Source organism: Ursus arctos, unplaced genomic scaffold, assembly GCF_023065955.2.
Source record: "Ursus arctos isolate Adak ecotype North America unplaced genomic scaffold, UrsArc2.0 scaffold_9, whole genome shotgun sequence".
NCBI classification, from domain to species: domain Eukaryota; kingdom Metazoa; phylum Chordata; class Mammalia; order Carnivora; family Ursidae; genus Ursus; species Ursus arctos.
The window spans coordinates 4,766,667-4,781,048 of NW_026623111.1; the positions used below are offsets into that span (position 1 = coordinate 4,766,667).

The window sequence follows — 14,382 nt, forward strand, 5'->3', positions numbered from 1 at the left end:
TTCCCCTCTGCTGGAAATGGGCTCGGCCCTGGCCCCGGAAATCCCTGCTCCCGGTGCGCGCAGGGTGCCTGGGGGTGTCAGTGGGAGCGCCCTGCCCCTCTGGCCGGGGGGTTGCCGCGTGGCTCCTGCCTCTCGAGAGCCAAGCGAAGAATGGCCTGGAGGCCCACGTGAGCCCCGTGACTGCGAGTGTCTGTGGGGGCTTCACTCCGCAAGGCTGGCAAGGGAGAACAGACACGGGACATGCCTCTGTCCTTAAGGCCTCGGCCTAGAAGTGGCCCGTGTTCCCTGCGATCACTCCCACTGGCCGGAAATGAGGTACCAGGCAAGGGAGGCTGGAAAATGCGCTATTTCTCGGGTAGCCACGGGCCCGGCTCGGTCAGACGCTCCTACCGTAGGAGGGCGCCGGGGGGACATAGCGGTCGTGTCCGCAGAAGGATGGGGTGGCGCGCGCTCCCGCCCGTGCGCGAGCCCAAGCAACTCCCAGAGAAGCCGCAGTCCGCCAGAAGCCGCGGGCGTTTCTGTGACCTGCCGCCAAATGGTCCTCGTGGCTAGAGGACAGCGGCGCCCGCGCAGTGTGACTCTCGCCAGCTCCCACGGGCCTGCCTCAGGGACGCCAGCATCAGCGCCTGACTGATGATTCTCCCACAGGTTAGCCACCCACTCAGGACAAAACGTGGCCACTTTCTGAAGCTGCCACCTGAGCACGAGCAGGCGAATCAGGGAGGAGCGAGCAGGGGCCCGGCCACCATCCTGCGTGTGTGGGCTTCAGCCTGAGGGCAGGGGTGTGTGAGGCCGCAGGAGGAGGAGCAGGGCCTGCCCTGCGGCCTGGCTCTAGCTGGAGAGCAGCGACCCGCGTGGCTGACTGGGGGGGGGGGGGGGGTGGTGGCTGGGAGTTTTGGTAAAAGGAAGAAAAATCCCCACTTTCAAGGACGAGAAGCCGGGCAGGAGGCATCTGGGGGAGGGGGGGGCGTCTCGGGAGCATCCCAGCCATCCTGTGCTCGCGGGGAGCTGGATGTTCCCTGACCACGGGGCAAGGGCAGTGGGGTCCAGGACCCGGGGACTCCAGCCCTGTCGCTGGCCCACATCTGACGCCCTGTCACTCCTGCGTGGGTGGGCTGCTCACCATCAAAGAGCCTGGGCCTCGGGCGCCTGCGTGGCTCAGTCGGTTACACGTCCGACTGCTGGTTTCGGCTCCGGTCATGATCTCGGGGTCCTGAGAGGGAGGCCGCATCAGGCTCGGGGCTCAGTGAGGGGTCTGCTGCTCTCCCTCTCCCTCCTCCTCCACAACGCCCCCCCTCCCCCACCCTCATGCTCTGTAACTGAGAAACAAAACCAAGAGCCTGGGCCTGTTTTCATCAGAAGCCATGGGGGCCCTGGGAGACCGGACCCTGGGACAAGCCGCACATGGGAGGGGCCCCCAGGGTCAGAATGGAGGAGGCAGCTGGGAAGGGAAAAGGACAAGTGGGACGAGTCCTCGGGTGCTGGGTTTAGGGAGACACAGAGAGATCGGGCCATCAGCCGAGGCCCAAGGAGCGTCCCTGGGGCTGTGGAGTCAGAAGAAAGACCACCAAGTTCCAGCTGTGGGCGGGTGGCCAGCAACGCTGAGCTGCGGGGTCACGGGTGAGGCCGCACCGGTCAGGGTCAGCAGTGACGTCGAGGTCGGGGAGGCAGAATGTGGACGGCAGGGCTCCCCCCCCCAGGGCTGTGCTGTGCCGTCGAGGATTCGGGGTGCTGACGGGCACTTCTGCCTCCAAGCTGGACAGGAAGGAGAGGGAAGGAAGAGAAAGTGGACCGGGAAAGAGCCACAAGGGTCCGGGGGGAGGGGCGCCCATGCCAGGCCCACCGCCCACGGTCTGTCACACACGGACATGTCTGTTCCTGCCATGGGGTGTGCGCCCGCCTCTGTCAGCTCGACACTCCAACAAGACCTCATGGTTCTTTGTGCCACCCAAGTAGGTCTTTCGTGGGCAGCTTCCCGGTGTCATTGGTCCCCGGAAGCATGACCAGACCATCCCTCCGCCCCCGCAAGCGTAGACCCTCCCTGGCACCCCCAGAGCCCTGGACAGTGGGCCCAGCAGGAGGTCAGACACGGGTTGACTGACAGCCCGTGGCCCCTGACTCTCCCCGAAGGCCTGAGGGACGGCCGCTTTGGGCCGTGTTGTGGAGGGAGTTTAAGCCCCAGGACGACGTGATTTCTTCGTGGCCCCAGGAAAAAGAGCGGGACGTGGTTGCCATCCCAGCTCTGTGCCCTCCTAGCCTGGTGACGTGCGGCATGTCCTGCCCATGATGCCAAACGATGCGCATACGTGAATTATCATGTGGGGGTTACGTGGGACCGCTGTGTGTAGCCCCAGTGACTTCATGGGAACGACGTGCCAGACCCACGGCCCAGCTCTGAAACCTGTTTCGGGGGACCCTAGGCCCCCAGCAGCATGAGCTTGGCAAATGCCTCCATGAGCCTGCCACTGGTCTTGGGCCAGGTGGCAGCAGCCCGGTTATCGACAGGAAAGCAGGACAGCCAGCATGTCAGGGAGCCCCGGCACCACAGGGGCCAAGGGCATTCTGATGGTTACGGCTCCCTGGAAGCAGTCCAAAGAGCAAGTGTCCAGAACCGAACGGCTCACAGTCGGCCAGGTCAGAGGAGAAGTGGAGGATGGCCTTTCGGGGTCTTACTGGGGCCCTGGCTTTGGAGCCAAGAGGGCTTCCCAGCCACTCGAAGGACCCAGGTGCCCATCCAACTGGGCCTCCGGACCTGAAGCTGTGTCCAGGAAGCCATGGCCTCCTGGGCCACGCCCGACGCCGTCCCGTGGGTGCCCCGAATGATGCGTAGACCTCTGACCTCTCCAACTCAGTCCCTCCCTTGCTATCAGAATGGGGAACACCCTGTCCTCCCAGAAGCCTCCTGACCCCGATCCCACCCCAAGCTGGAGTGCTTGCCTCCCTGCCTCCTGGGTCTGAAGGAAGGGGGGCCCTTCTGACGGAATGAGGGCCACGCACGTCTGACCTACGTGACTCTCCTGGGGGTGGGACCTGGGTCTGACTCAGACTGTGGAATGACAGCATCTGCAATAAATATTTGCTCGTGGGTGGCAACAGGTGCATCCTAGGCTCATTAGTTAAGTTAAATAAGGAACGTTTTAGGTATCGGCCAAGCTTTTCTGGACGTGCAGCCCCGAGGAGTTAAACCTGTGATGCAGGACAGAAGGCGGGACCGTGTTCTGGGGCGCCTGGTGGGGGAGGGGGGCGGGCTGCAGGCGGGTCATCCTGACACCAGGCCCACGTGATCAGTCCCAACCTAAACATGGCTATTTTCGTGAAGTTTCTTTTTTTTTTAAGATTTTATTTATGATGGAGAGAGAGGGAGGGAGGGAATAGGAGGAGGAGCAGAGGGAGAGGGACAAGCTGACCCAACGCTGAGCGCCGAGCCCAACTCAGGGCTGGATCCCAGGACACTGAGATCATGACCTGCGCTGAAACCAAGAGTCGGACTCAACCGACTGAGCCACCCCAGCACCCCAAATTTATTAAAAAGCTCGAAGGGCCCTTACAGGTCGCGCAGTGAGGGTCTGAAGGTACAGGCCTGGAAAGCTTGACCGTGCCCAAGGTCAGACAGCTGGGAAGGCACAGGCGTGGGATTCACACCAGGCGGTGCGGCTCCTGTCCCATCCGAATTTATAAATAACACCTTCTTCACTCTGTAGAGTTCTGTACAACATGTAGTTGAGAAAGGGTTTCATGGCTAAGTTTTGGAAACCACGGGCCCAGCCCAGACTGTCTGTTCTGCAGATCGGGGCACAGGCCTGGGGACAGGGACTGAACCACTGCTGGCCGTGCAGGGGTTTGTGATGGAGCCAGTAGGCCTGGGGTCCAACCCCCAAACTAGGGTGATCCCCCGAGACCGCGCCACTCCCTGCACTGGGCAGGCAGCTCTGCTGGGGGCCGAGCAGCAGCATGGTGGCCCAGGGGCCAGATCTCAGTGCAACCCTGGCCCCGCCGCTAGTATGCAGTGTGACCCCGTCTCTGAATCTGTCTTCTCCATGCATCAGGGTTGTCCCTGTACCTCCCCGCTCCGAGTGCAAGGATCACATAAGGTCACCCGCGTTCCCCCCTCTCTGGACCATCGGGGGGGGTCTGGGAGTCAAAGACACACTGTGAATGCATTCGTGGCCTCGCAAATCTGTGGGATCAGAGAGGGGGATGGGCTGACCTCTCACCTCCTCTCACTGCCCAGGGAAGGAAGCCAGGAGCAAACCCGGCACAGAGGGATGCCACCCCGCGAGCACGCCCAGTGTGTGGGATTTCGGGCAGACCCCCGGGTGACACAGGAGTTAACCCGGTAGGGGTGCAGCTGCCACCTGCCATGGCCAGATGGGCCACATTCACAGAAAACAGAGGCAGCCACCCCCTGAAGGTCAGTGCAAGGTCTCCAAACCACAGAAAGAACATAGGTCTCCTGACCTCTGCAAAGACGCGGACCCACGGCTCATCGGGGGTCCACCACTGGGGAGGAGCGGCGTGGCGGCTTTGTCCTCACCGTCAGGGAAGAAACACGAGACCCGAGGGACTCAGACACAGGTCCCTATGTGAGGGGGCACTAAGTTCACGGAGGGACCCAAGCTGCTCTAGCGCCCCTAAATGGCTCGAGTTGACTGTATTTCTGTGGAATTATCATTGCGCATCACTGAACGAGGGCTATGGCTCACCAACTTCTTGCCAACGGGGTGGCTGATCCACACCATGATAACCACGTGTGCCCTCTGATAGGTGCCTGGAGTCTCACAGATCCCTGAGGCCACGCGGGCTCCTCCCCTGGTAGGACCCCATGCACAGCGGGGCAGCCGTGGATGACACTGGGGGAGGGGGGGATTGGCCGGGAGGCCGCACCAGGGTCTGCACGCTGACTGAGAATGTCAGTTCTGCTCTTCGTAATTCCCTTTAGTGAGTTCAGTGCAAGTGTCACAAACGTACAAGAGTTTTTTTTAAATAAAGAAAAGACAAACAGTAGATTTCATGAAACGTTTATTTTGGCTGCTTTAGGACCTTCACTTTCTGCTTCCCAGTACAGAACATGGCCAGGCTCTTCTGAGCGCTCCACATTCCAGATTCTTCCCATTTCCTAGTTCCCGTGGATACATCCAGACCCTCATGAACTCACCCACACCCGCTCGACAGGAGAGCCCAAGGTGGGCTGTGGGAGCCAGAGCTCCCCGCGAACACGCCCTGCCCAGAGCCGCCACCTCCCCCGCCTCCGAGTGCCAGGATCAGGGGCTGACGGGCTCAGGCAGCCCTGCGTCGGCCCCAGACCGGCGAACAGCTGTCAAGGCTTAGCAGGGACCGAATAAATAAGAAATGCCATCACCGACTTCACCCAGCAGCACGTGTGGTTCTTTGAAAAACAAATCTGACACAAAAGGAAACAGGGCCGGCGAGGGGGGTCTTGGAAGTGGAGGCGGGAGAAGCTCATCTGTAAAGTGCTCTTCGGGGCGGGGCACCAGCTTCGCTCTGCGAGGTCGGCACCGTGGGTCAACACCCTGCATGCAATTCCCACGACGCCGGGCGTCCCAGGGGCACAGAGCTGGCGCTCTCAGGGGTGTGAGCAGGCTGCACGTGACGAGGTCTCCAAGCACTGCGTCTGCACACGCACGCGCACACACACACACGCACTCAGAGTTAGTGTCGTGCCGTCTGGCTGGGGGGGCCACACGGGGTCAGGTCCTGATGGTGACATGCACTGACAGCTCCTTGGGCGGGGGCCGTGCCCTCACGCCGCCGACAGGAACGGGAAGAAGAAGAAGTCGAAGGCGAACTTGACCGCTCCGTGCACGGTGCTGCGCCAGTCGCGCTCGATCTTCACGTGCCGCCTGGCGGGTGACAGCTGGGCCATGCAGTTGAGGCAGCTGATGGCCTTGAGCTCGAAGACGGGCCACTTGCTGCCCAGGCGGCCCTCGAGGACGGTGCTGAACTCGATGAGGCTGCCCTGGCGCAGGCCGAGCAGCACGTCCTTGAATTCGCCGCTGGCCCGCAGCACGATGTCCTTGGTGACGTCGTCCTCCTCCGGGCTGCGGGAGCCGTTGGCGCCTCTGTACGGCATGCCCACCGTGATCTCGAACTTGTAGCGGTCGAACTTCTTGATGTGGCAGGGGTGCTTGGCCAGCTGCTTGAGGCGGCAGAGCTCCTCCTCGGCCGTGGACGCGTTGCCGGGGCTGCAGGCGGGGTAGGCGTCGCCGTAGAGACAGCGCATCCAGTCGCCGATGAAGAACGGGAGCATGTTGATGGCCGACTCAGCGCTGTTGTCGATCTCCGTCACCCGGACGTACTTGAAGCGGCCCGTCCACGTGACCCGGTGGCCCTCCAGGTGGCTGCACAGGATCTGGGTGCGGGCCATGTTGGTCTCCTTCCAGGCGCGGGGCCCGCACAGGAAGCCGTACTGCTGCCAGGTCAGCGTGGAGTTGTAGACCTTCATGCCCTCCGACCGGTACACATAGAACCAGCAGAAGAGCATGACGGCCGAGACCCACACCAGGATGAGCTTGACGATGGAGCTGCGCGTCAGCGACTTGACCATCTCCACCACCGAGAAGCTGGCCTTGGTCCACCAGCGGACCAGCAGGGGCACGCTGCACGCCACCACGGTGACGGCGATCTTGGTGAGCTCCAGGGACAGGAACCAGCGGGCAAAGTGCACCAGGCCCATCAGCGCCAGGCCGGCCGCCAGGATCGGGAGGGCGAACAGGAAGAGGAAGTAGCCCATGGAGGCGCGGACGAGCCCCAGGCCAGTGGACTCGAGCAGGATGACCACGGACAGCTCGCACCACATGAAGCAGACCAGGTAGGGCACCAGGTAGCAGTAGGTGCCCTTGAAATTCCTCAGCCGCGCCATGCGGAAGAAGAGGTACAGCAGGTAGACGTAGAGCAGGCAGGGGAGGCTGGCGTTCAGGACGACGAACGGGCCGACGGGCACGGAGAAGAAGGTCTGGCCCAGGAGCTTCAGGTGGCGCCAGTCGAAGGGCAGCGTGGGCAGCAGGGAGAGCAGGCCGGCGGCCACCTCGGTCACCAGGGCCCTCCGGGTGTAGGGCTCGGCGGAGGCGCTCAGGCTCATGTAGCTGGTGGCGGTGAAGAAGACGGACACGACGGCCAGCTCCGAGCAGGGGATGCAGTCCTTGCTGGCGATGGGGAAGGAGAAGATGACGAAGAAGACGGACAGCAGGAAGTGCAGGTAGGGCTCCAGGTGGTTCCAGCCGAAGTTCACCTCGGCCTGCTCCACGTCCAGGTTGGGCTCGAAGCGCAGGAGCAGGCCCGTGAGGGTGCGGAAGCTCTCCCAGGCCCTGCTGTCCTGGAACACCTTGAGGGTGCAGATCACCATGGAGACGAAGGACAGGTAGAAGACGACCAGGGGGATGAAGAGGGCGAAGAAGTCGATGGTCAGGTTGCTGATGATGAAGAAGAAGATGAGGGCGTTGATGTGGTGGGTGGGCACGATGGTGGACAGCCAGTGCACGCCCGCCCGGGAGGCCATATCGATCAGGTACTCCTTGATCTCCATGATGGCGTGCAAGGGGTACTTGACCACCTGGGGGGCGGAGACAAAGACGGGGCTTCGGAAGCAAGTCAGTCCAGGAGCCCCGCCCCTGTCCTCGACACTCCGCCAAGCACCTGAGCTCTGCTCGAAGTGAACAGCTCGCCCCCGAGCCCCTGGTCCCAGCGGGTCCTTCCCCTGTCAACACCCTGTCCACGAAGCGACGTCTTCCCCAGGCTCTACAGTCTAGACCGACCCTCCCTCAGTCCCACCCAGTCCTGCAGGTCCTGCTTCTCTCCTCTAGGCCCCTGGAGCCCATCCCCTGGCTCCCCTTCTGTCCCAACCTTCTGCCAGGGTTTCTGGACTCCTGCGAGCCAGTGTCCCCTTCCAGACCTCAAGCACCTGGAGGAACGCACCTGGCTCCCCTCCTCCCTTCCCACAGGGCCTCGCTGGTGGACACAGGAGCCCTGGCTGCCAGCGTGGGAGCGGGGCTTCTGACCTGGCCACCCCTGCAGCAAGGGCTGCCCTCCCGAGCCTCAGCCCCCCAGTCTGCTAAGGGCAGAGGAACCAATACTTTCAAGCCCATGAAGGGCTCTGAACGGTCCCAGGGGTGGTGGCGGGTGTGGGGACTCCAGAAGGAAAGCTCCCTGTAAATGTGAACCGGGGGCTCGGCATGTCATAACCAAATGGAGACGATTCATCTGTAAGGGGCCAGAGGAGACGTGCTCGCTCGTGGCAGGGGACCCCGAGAAGCAGCTGCCTGCTACCACCCACCTACACACACCCGTCCTGCTCCGAACAGACACACAACCCCCACGGCCACTCCCGCAATCTGCACCCAGGGCAAAGGGCAGGGTGACCCTCAGATGTCACACAGCAAAGGATGAATGAGGGATGTGGGGGAGGCGAGCAGGGGTGCAGCCTAGGGGAGGAGGCAGGGGCTGATTCTGCCACCCGGGCCGGACTCCACACCTGTGCAGAACTCCTAGAGGCTTCCAGCCCTGCCAGGGCTCAGGGAAACGAGAGAGAGGCTGGAGGTGCCAGCCCTCAGGTGGTGTGGTGTGGAGGGCAGGGTGTGTCTGGAGGGGCAAAGGCGTGGACCCTTGACTGCACAAGATCGCCCACGTGTGGGGTTAGGGAAGCCTGGCTGCTGCCCGGAGCTCCTCAGAGGGGCTATGCGACGGACGCCCACCACCGCCCCGGGAGGTGGGCAGCATGGCCTCGGCCGCTTCTGCCCGGCCAGAGCGTGGAGAAGACTGGCCAGTGAGGGGGATCCTGGGGGAGCATAACCGAGTGACCACACCCGGATGTGGCTGTCATCTGTCCAAATGCCTTGGCTGTCAACTCAAGATGACCCGGAAGCAACTGGATAGCGCGTTTTCCACAGAGGAGAGGAAGCCGGGCTCACACAGGAGTTGGAGATATTAAAGAACATTGGTGTGTGCCCGCCTGTCCAGACACATACGTGTGTGAACAGCTGCATTCCTTCTTACACGTTTGTGACAGCCCACTTACTCTCGTTCTAAAACAAGCCAGGAAGTGAACAAAAGGCCCCCTGCAGCTCACCTGCCACGAACACAGCCACCACCCTCCCACGTGACCGGGGATGGGCACTAGCGAGTTTCGGGCCCCGGAATGTGAGCCTTGGCGGGTACTTCTGAGCGGCTGGGAACACGGACTCGCGCCAGGCTTCCCCTGGGAGGGCCCCTCGGACACAGAGCCAGAGCGGCCGGGCTCGGAGTCCCGGAGTGCGTCAGCCGCACCAGTGCAGCTAATCCCGAGAGGCGGCCGGGCCAGCGGCAGGACGGACCACAGGCGTCCCCTGGGGCTGCTGTAGCTCACCGTCCTCCTCCGTGCAAGCAGCCCGCGCCTGAAAATGAATCTGATGTTCTTTAAAAGACAATGAAGCTTCTGGGGGGGGGGGAAGGAAAAAAAATCTGGATGGAACTGGAGAGTATTATGCTAAGCAAAGTAAGTCAATCAGAGAAAGACAATTATCACGTGATTTCACTCGTATGTGGAATTTAAGAAACGAAACAGAGGATCATAGGGGAAGGGAGGGAAAAGTAAAATAAGAGGAAACCAGAGAGGGAGACAAACCATGAGAGCCTCTTAACCACAGGAAACAAACTGAGGGTTGCTGGAGGGGAGGGGGGTAGGGGACGGGGTAACTGGGTGACGGGCATTAAGGAGGGCACGTGATGCGAGGAGCCCTGGGTATTATACACAACTGATGAACAACTGACCTCTACATCTGAAACTACATGTTAACTGAATTAAAAAAAAAAAAGACCACGAAGCTTCTCGAACATGATGTCCAGTGATGTCCGGCCTCTGTCTGTACATGGAGGTGCCCGGGCCACTAGGACCAGGGAGTCCCCTCCTTTCAGGGCCCCCACTCGGCCCTCGGTAGCTTCCAGCCAAGCCCTGCACTTGGGGCCCCACCCAGCTGGGAAACTGAAAACCTTTTCTGTAGACCAAGTCCAACAAATTAAAACGAGCTGTTTTCTGAGCAGGAAAGAAGTTTTTAAAAAATGAGCAGGGAGTCAGTTCTATGACAGGACAGCGCCTGTCACCAGGCAGGTCACAGCAAGGCCATCTCAACCCGACTCGGCTCAGACCCAAGTGAAAGTGTGCACACCGGGACTTCCCAATGACTCTGTGAGACTGTGGATTTTTAAATATTACTAAATTTACTCTTACGAGGGTTTCATCTGCCGCAAAGGGCTGGAGCAGCGCGGGGCCCAGAGCCTGGAGCGGGCTGTGGGAGTCACACCACTCTAGTGGCGCCTGGCACTTCGTGGGGGCGGGAAGACGAGCGTGCTGCCCTTCCTCTGGCTCCGACAGGCGATGAAAAGCTGGAACAGCCTTTGGTTTTGGAGACGCCTGCTAGGACTGACCATCTCTTTTACAAAAGACTTTCAATGAGACAAACCGTAAAGGCATTAAAGTAGTCTGACAATTTCAAAAACCGAAAGAAAACAGAGCCTCGTTTACTTCTTGTTGGAATACTTTAAATCTCTTTTCCCAAAAAGGACTCTCAGACGTTTGGACAGCCCTGAGCTTGTCACCCATAAGAAGGGTGACATAATTTACCGTCCCAACCAGGCTGCCTTGAAAGCGGGCACTGTTAGCAACTACGCTGGGACAGCCACGCGGCCTGCCCATAGTTCTCCGGGCTCACCCTTTCACCTTGGACCCTCGCTGGCATTTGGGGAAAGCCTCCTCTTGGCCAAGAACCATGGCAAGCGCTCCACCCTCCTTCTCTCATGTTCTAGGGAAACTAACAGCGTCCATCTGCGAATGCACTTAGCCCAGGCCTGCCCAAGCGGACCTGCGACAACAGTTTTGAGCTCCCTGGGTCAAGCTCCTTGGCCCTCCTGGCCTGCGGCTCAGAATTTCACCCCGGACACAGCGCCTGTCCTCGGGGGAACTCCCTCAGCCCAATGGTCCCAAGTGTGGCCACCATGCCGGCCACCCTGGGCCGCGGCATCTCCACGCGGTTTCCGAGTCGGCCTCCCCATCCGGATGGCGCCCGATCTGAGCCTCCACATCCAGGCGCCCAGGAGGGGCCACACTGATCTGCCTCCAGTGCGGGACTTCAGCGCACTTCCTGTCCCTGCCACTCCCATCTGCTGGTGGCCGGGCCGGCCCCTGCCCCCTGCCTCACGGATGGTGGGTCACACACGCTCCTGCTCAGCTCAGTACCACGGACTCTTGGACGACGAACACCATGGGCTTCATGACGATTTGTCTGCTCAGAGCCCCTCGTGCTGACGGACCTGCCTGGGACTGGCGGCTACACTTGGGGACACCCTGGTGTGCTTTGCAAAGTGGGAGAGCTGACCTGGGGAACCTGTGAGAGCTGCCAGGGCCCACGCCGACCACCTGCACTGTAAGTCTCAACCACATGACCGAGAGAGTGACAGCTGTCACCCCAGGGGCATGACCCACCATTCCTGGCTTTCTGCACCTGTGTGTGTGCTCTGCGCGCGCTCCTTGCCGCTGCTGCTGCTCGCCGGCCGATGGTGGGGCGAGGGTGCCTCCCTTCCGGCCAGCCCACAGTGACCTCCTCGCCGCTGTCCACACCACACCCACTCGCCCCGCAGATCTGGATAGACAGCTACCCGGCAGGGTGCTCCCGGTCTCTGAATACTGGCACTTAGGTTTTGGGGGAAGGAGTCTTTGAGAAGCCGACCTCCGCTCGTGCCGCAGACGGATCACTTTCCAAAATGACAAAGTCTACGTGCAAGTCAGACCCCAGCGCACGGCGCGCCGCTGCCCACGGCACTTCGCCCGGAAAGAACAGGACGGCTCGTCCGCCACTCCCAAGCATGCCCGCCCCCAGCAGCGCCCTTGGGTTTGGAGCCTGACGGCACAGGAAAGGCCCTCTTCAGGAGAACACATCCTGTCCTCCAGGCAGAGAGGGGAGCCCGGGAGGTGTGGTGAGCGAATAACCACGGGGACCGCCCTTACACGCTGCGCCTCCCCCGACACGCTGCACCGTCTGGAAGGGTTCTGTGTCGGGCAAGGGCAAGGGCCCCCCACCCACCCCTCCCCGGACAGCACCAGGGTGCGTGGAAGGGCAGGTGGGGGCCCTGGGGGTCGGAGCCCTCCGGCCCCACTCACCTTCAGCCGCAGGGGCAGGTCCTCGGGGCTCTTGCCTGCCAGCTCGTCGTCATCATCGTCCTGCAGGAACAGGTTGGCGGGAATGATGCCCTTGGCATATTTCTTGGTGATCTCCACGAAGTCGTCCAGCGCTATGTAGCTCTTAGCTGGGCCCAAGAGAGAAGGGCACAGGGTCACCCCACATGGACAGGCCAGGCAGCGAAGGCGGCCGGGGCCCAGAGGGAAGCCAAGGAGGCTTGGGAGCCAATGCCTCTCTGTCCAGGACAGACAGTGGGGCAAGGACGGCCGGCGGGGAGAAGAGAGGCAGACGGGACGGCCTTCACGCCGCCTCCTCGCCATGGTGACACCTGCCCCTGTCCTGAGCTTCCCTCTCCCCAGCTCTCAGGCCCAGGGTCTGCCTGAACGGGCCCTGCAGCCGCCTTCACCACCAGCCCCTTTTTGCCACCTCCTTCAGCCCTGGCTTCTCACAGCTTTGCGGACGGTGGCCCTGCAGCCCCGCCACCTACTGACCCCTCCACTCAGCACACAGCTACCAGCCCCCGAAGGCCGACCATATGCCAGGCACCTTCCTCAGCGCTGGGAGTGCCTGGGATCTGTGCACAAACGCAGCGTGTGCCCAAGCCTGGGCTCCTGCTCGAGTGGGGTCACACTCAACAAGGCTGACGGCCAGACAAGGCCGGCTGCTCGCCACGGTCATGTCCACGGCAGGACCGTCCTCCAGGCAGAGAGGGGAGCTGGGCAGGCGCGGGGAGTGAATTAACACAGAGATCACATCACGAGCGGGCCGCCAGCTGCGGGGCCGTCACTCCCCAGGTGTCCCTGGGGCCACCCACGTGGGGCTGTGTTCCGGGCACTGGGGACACTTGGACGGAAGCTGGTCGCAGAAGAGAGCAACAAGCAGCAGCAAGAGCAAGTCAACAGTGTCAGGAATGAGGCAAGCACCCCGGGAGAGGGGTGCAGACAAGGGTCTGTGTGCTAACACGGGGGGCCGGAAGGCATCCAGGACTGCATGCGGGCCACAGGGCCACCATGAGATGGGGCAGCACCGGTGGCAGTGGCAGGTGGACACTCAAGGCGTGAGCTGACACGAGACAACTGGTGGAAGAGACGGGGCCCAGTGGCCTGTCCCGGGCTATGCGCTGGTGTCGTAGGTGGTCTGACACCATGACACTTGCCACCAATGCATGGAGCGTAGGCACAGCGGGGTCTGAGGATGGGTCACCAGGGACTTGGACAGGGCCATTCTGGTAGGACGACGAGGGGGAGGTCCCAGAGAGAAAGGAGGGAGGGGAGCCAGGATGGTGACTGCGGATGCCCCTCTCTGCTTCGTTAGCAAAGGGAGAAACAGAGTGGTTGCTTTGGGAGCGAGGGGTCCGGAGAGGGTTTCATCCTTTTTTTTCTGAGGCGAGGGGAACAGGCACATTTCACAGGCTGCTGGGAGTGTGCTGGTGGGGAGGCGGGCCCGGCGGGCTGATGACCAGGCGGGGGCCCCTGGACGGTACCGTCCACACCCGCCACGGAGGCCTGGAGAGGCCACGTCTCTGCCCAGCTCTCACCGCAGGTAGGCCTCAGACCCATCCCTCTGAGCCCAGAGCACATGGTCTCCCCTGGACCCTAGGACCTTCTAGCAGTTCCCAGGTGCACAGGAAAGCTCCGAGTGGCTAACCATAAGGTGACTAGGGTGGGGAAGGCAGAGCTGAGCTCTCTCAGGAGGAATTACCCCTCATTGACTTCTGCACCTCTTACCCCAAACACAGTCGGACTCCAGGCTCCTCTGCACTCAAAACCCATCTAGAGAGGCGCCTGGGGGGCTCAGTCGGTTAAGCCACTGCCTTTGGCTCAGGTCAGGATCCCGGGAACCTGGGATCAAGCCCCTCGTTAAGCTCCCTGCTCAGCAGGGAGCCTGCTTCTCCCTATCCCTCTGACCACCCCCCTGCCCCATTCATTCTCTCTTGCTATCTCTGTCTCTCTCTCTCAAATAAATACAATCTTAAAAAAAAAACACAAACCCATCTAGAACCTTCCCGTTCCTCTGGTGTCCAACAGCCACAGGTGTCTCTCCATGTCAATGTCCCATACCGCTCTGCGTCCCCCAAACAGAGCAAGAGAGCAAGTCCGTGCATCCCTATGTGCCCGAGGCCCTGGGAAAGCTTGACTCAGGATTCGACATGTCACCAGAGTTCCAATGACACTTCCTGGACAGACTGCTTACCGGCCCAGTGGGAAGGGGTGTGTGC

The 14,382-nt window shown here is 61.5% G+C and overlaps 1 protein-coding gene across 1 annotated transcript in view; it reads right to left on the bottom strand.

Annotated features, from left to right (window-relative positions):
* Positions 1-5,002: 5,002 nt before the first annotated feature.
* WFS1 (wolframin ER transmembrane glycoprotein) overlaps positions 5,003-14,382 on the bottom strand; it is a 31,166-nt gene continuing 21,786 nt past the window's right edge. Inside the window, exons 7-8 of the mRNA XM_026514367.4 lie at positions 12,146-12,291; positions 5,003-7,570 (exon numbers count right to left, since the gene is read on the bottom strand). Coding sequence (XP_026370152.2) covers positions 5,762-7,570; positions 12,146-12,291 — 1,955 coding nt within the window. The 3' untranslated portion in view covers positions 5,003-5,761. The remainder of the gene's footprint in view (positions 7,571-12,145; positions 12,292-14,382) is intronic.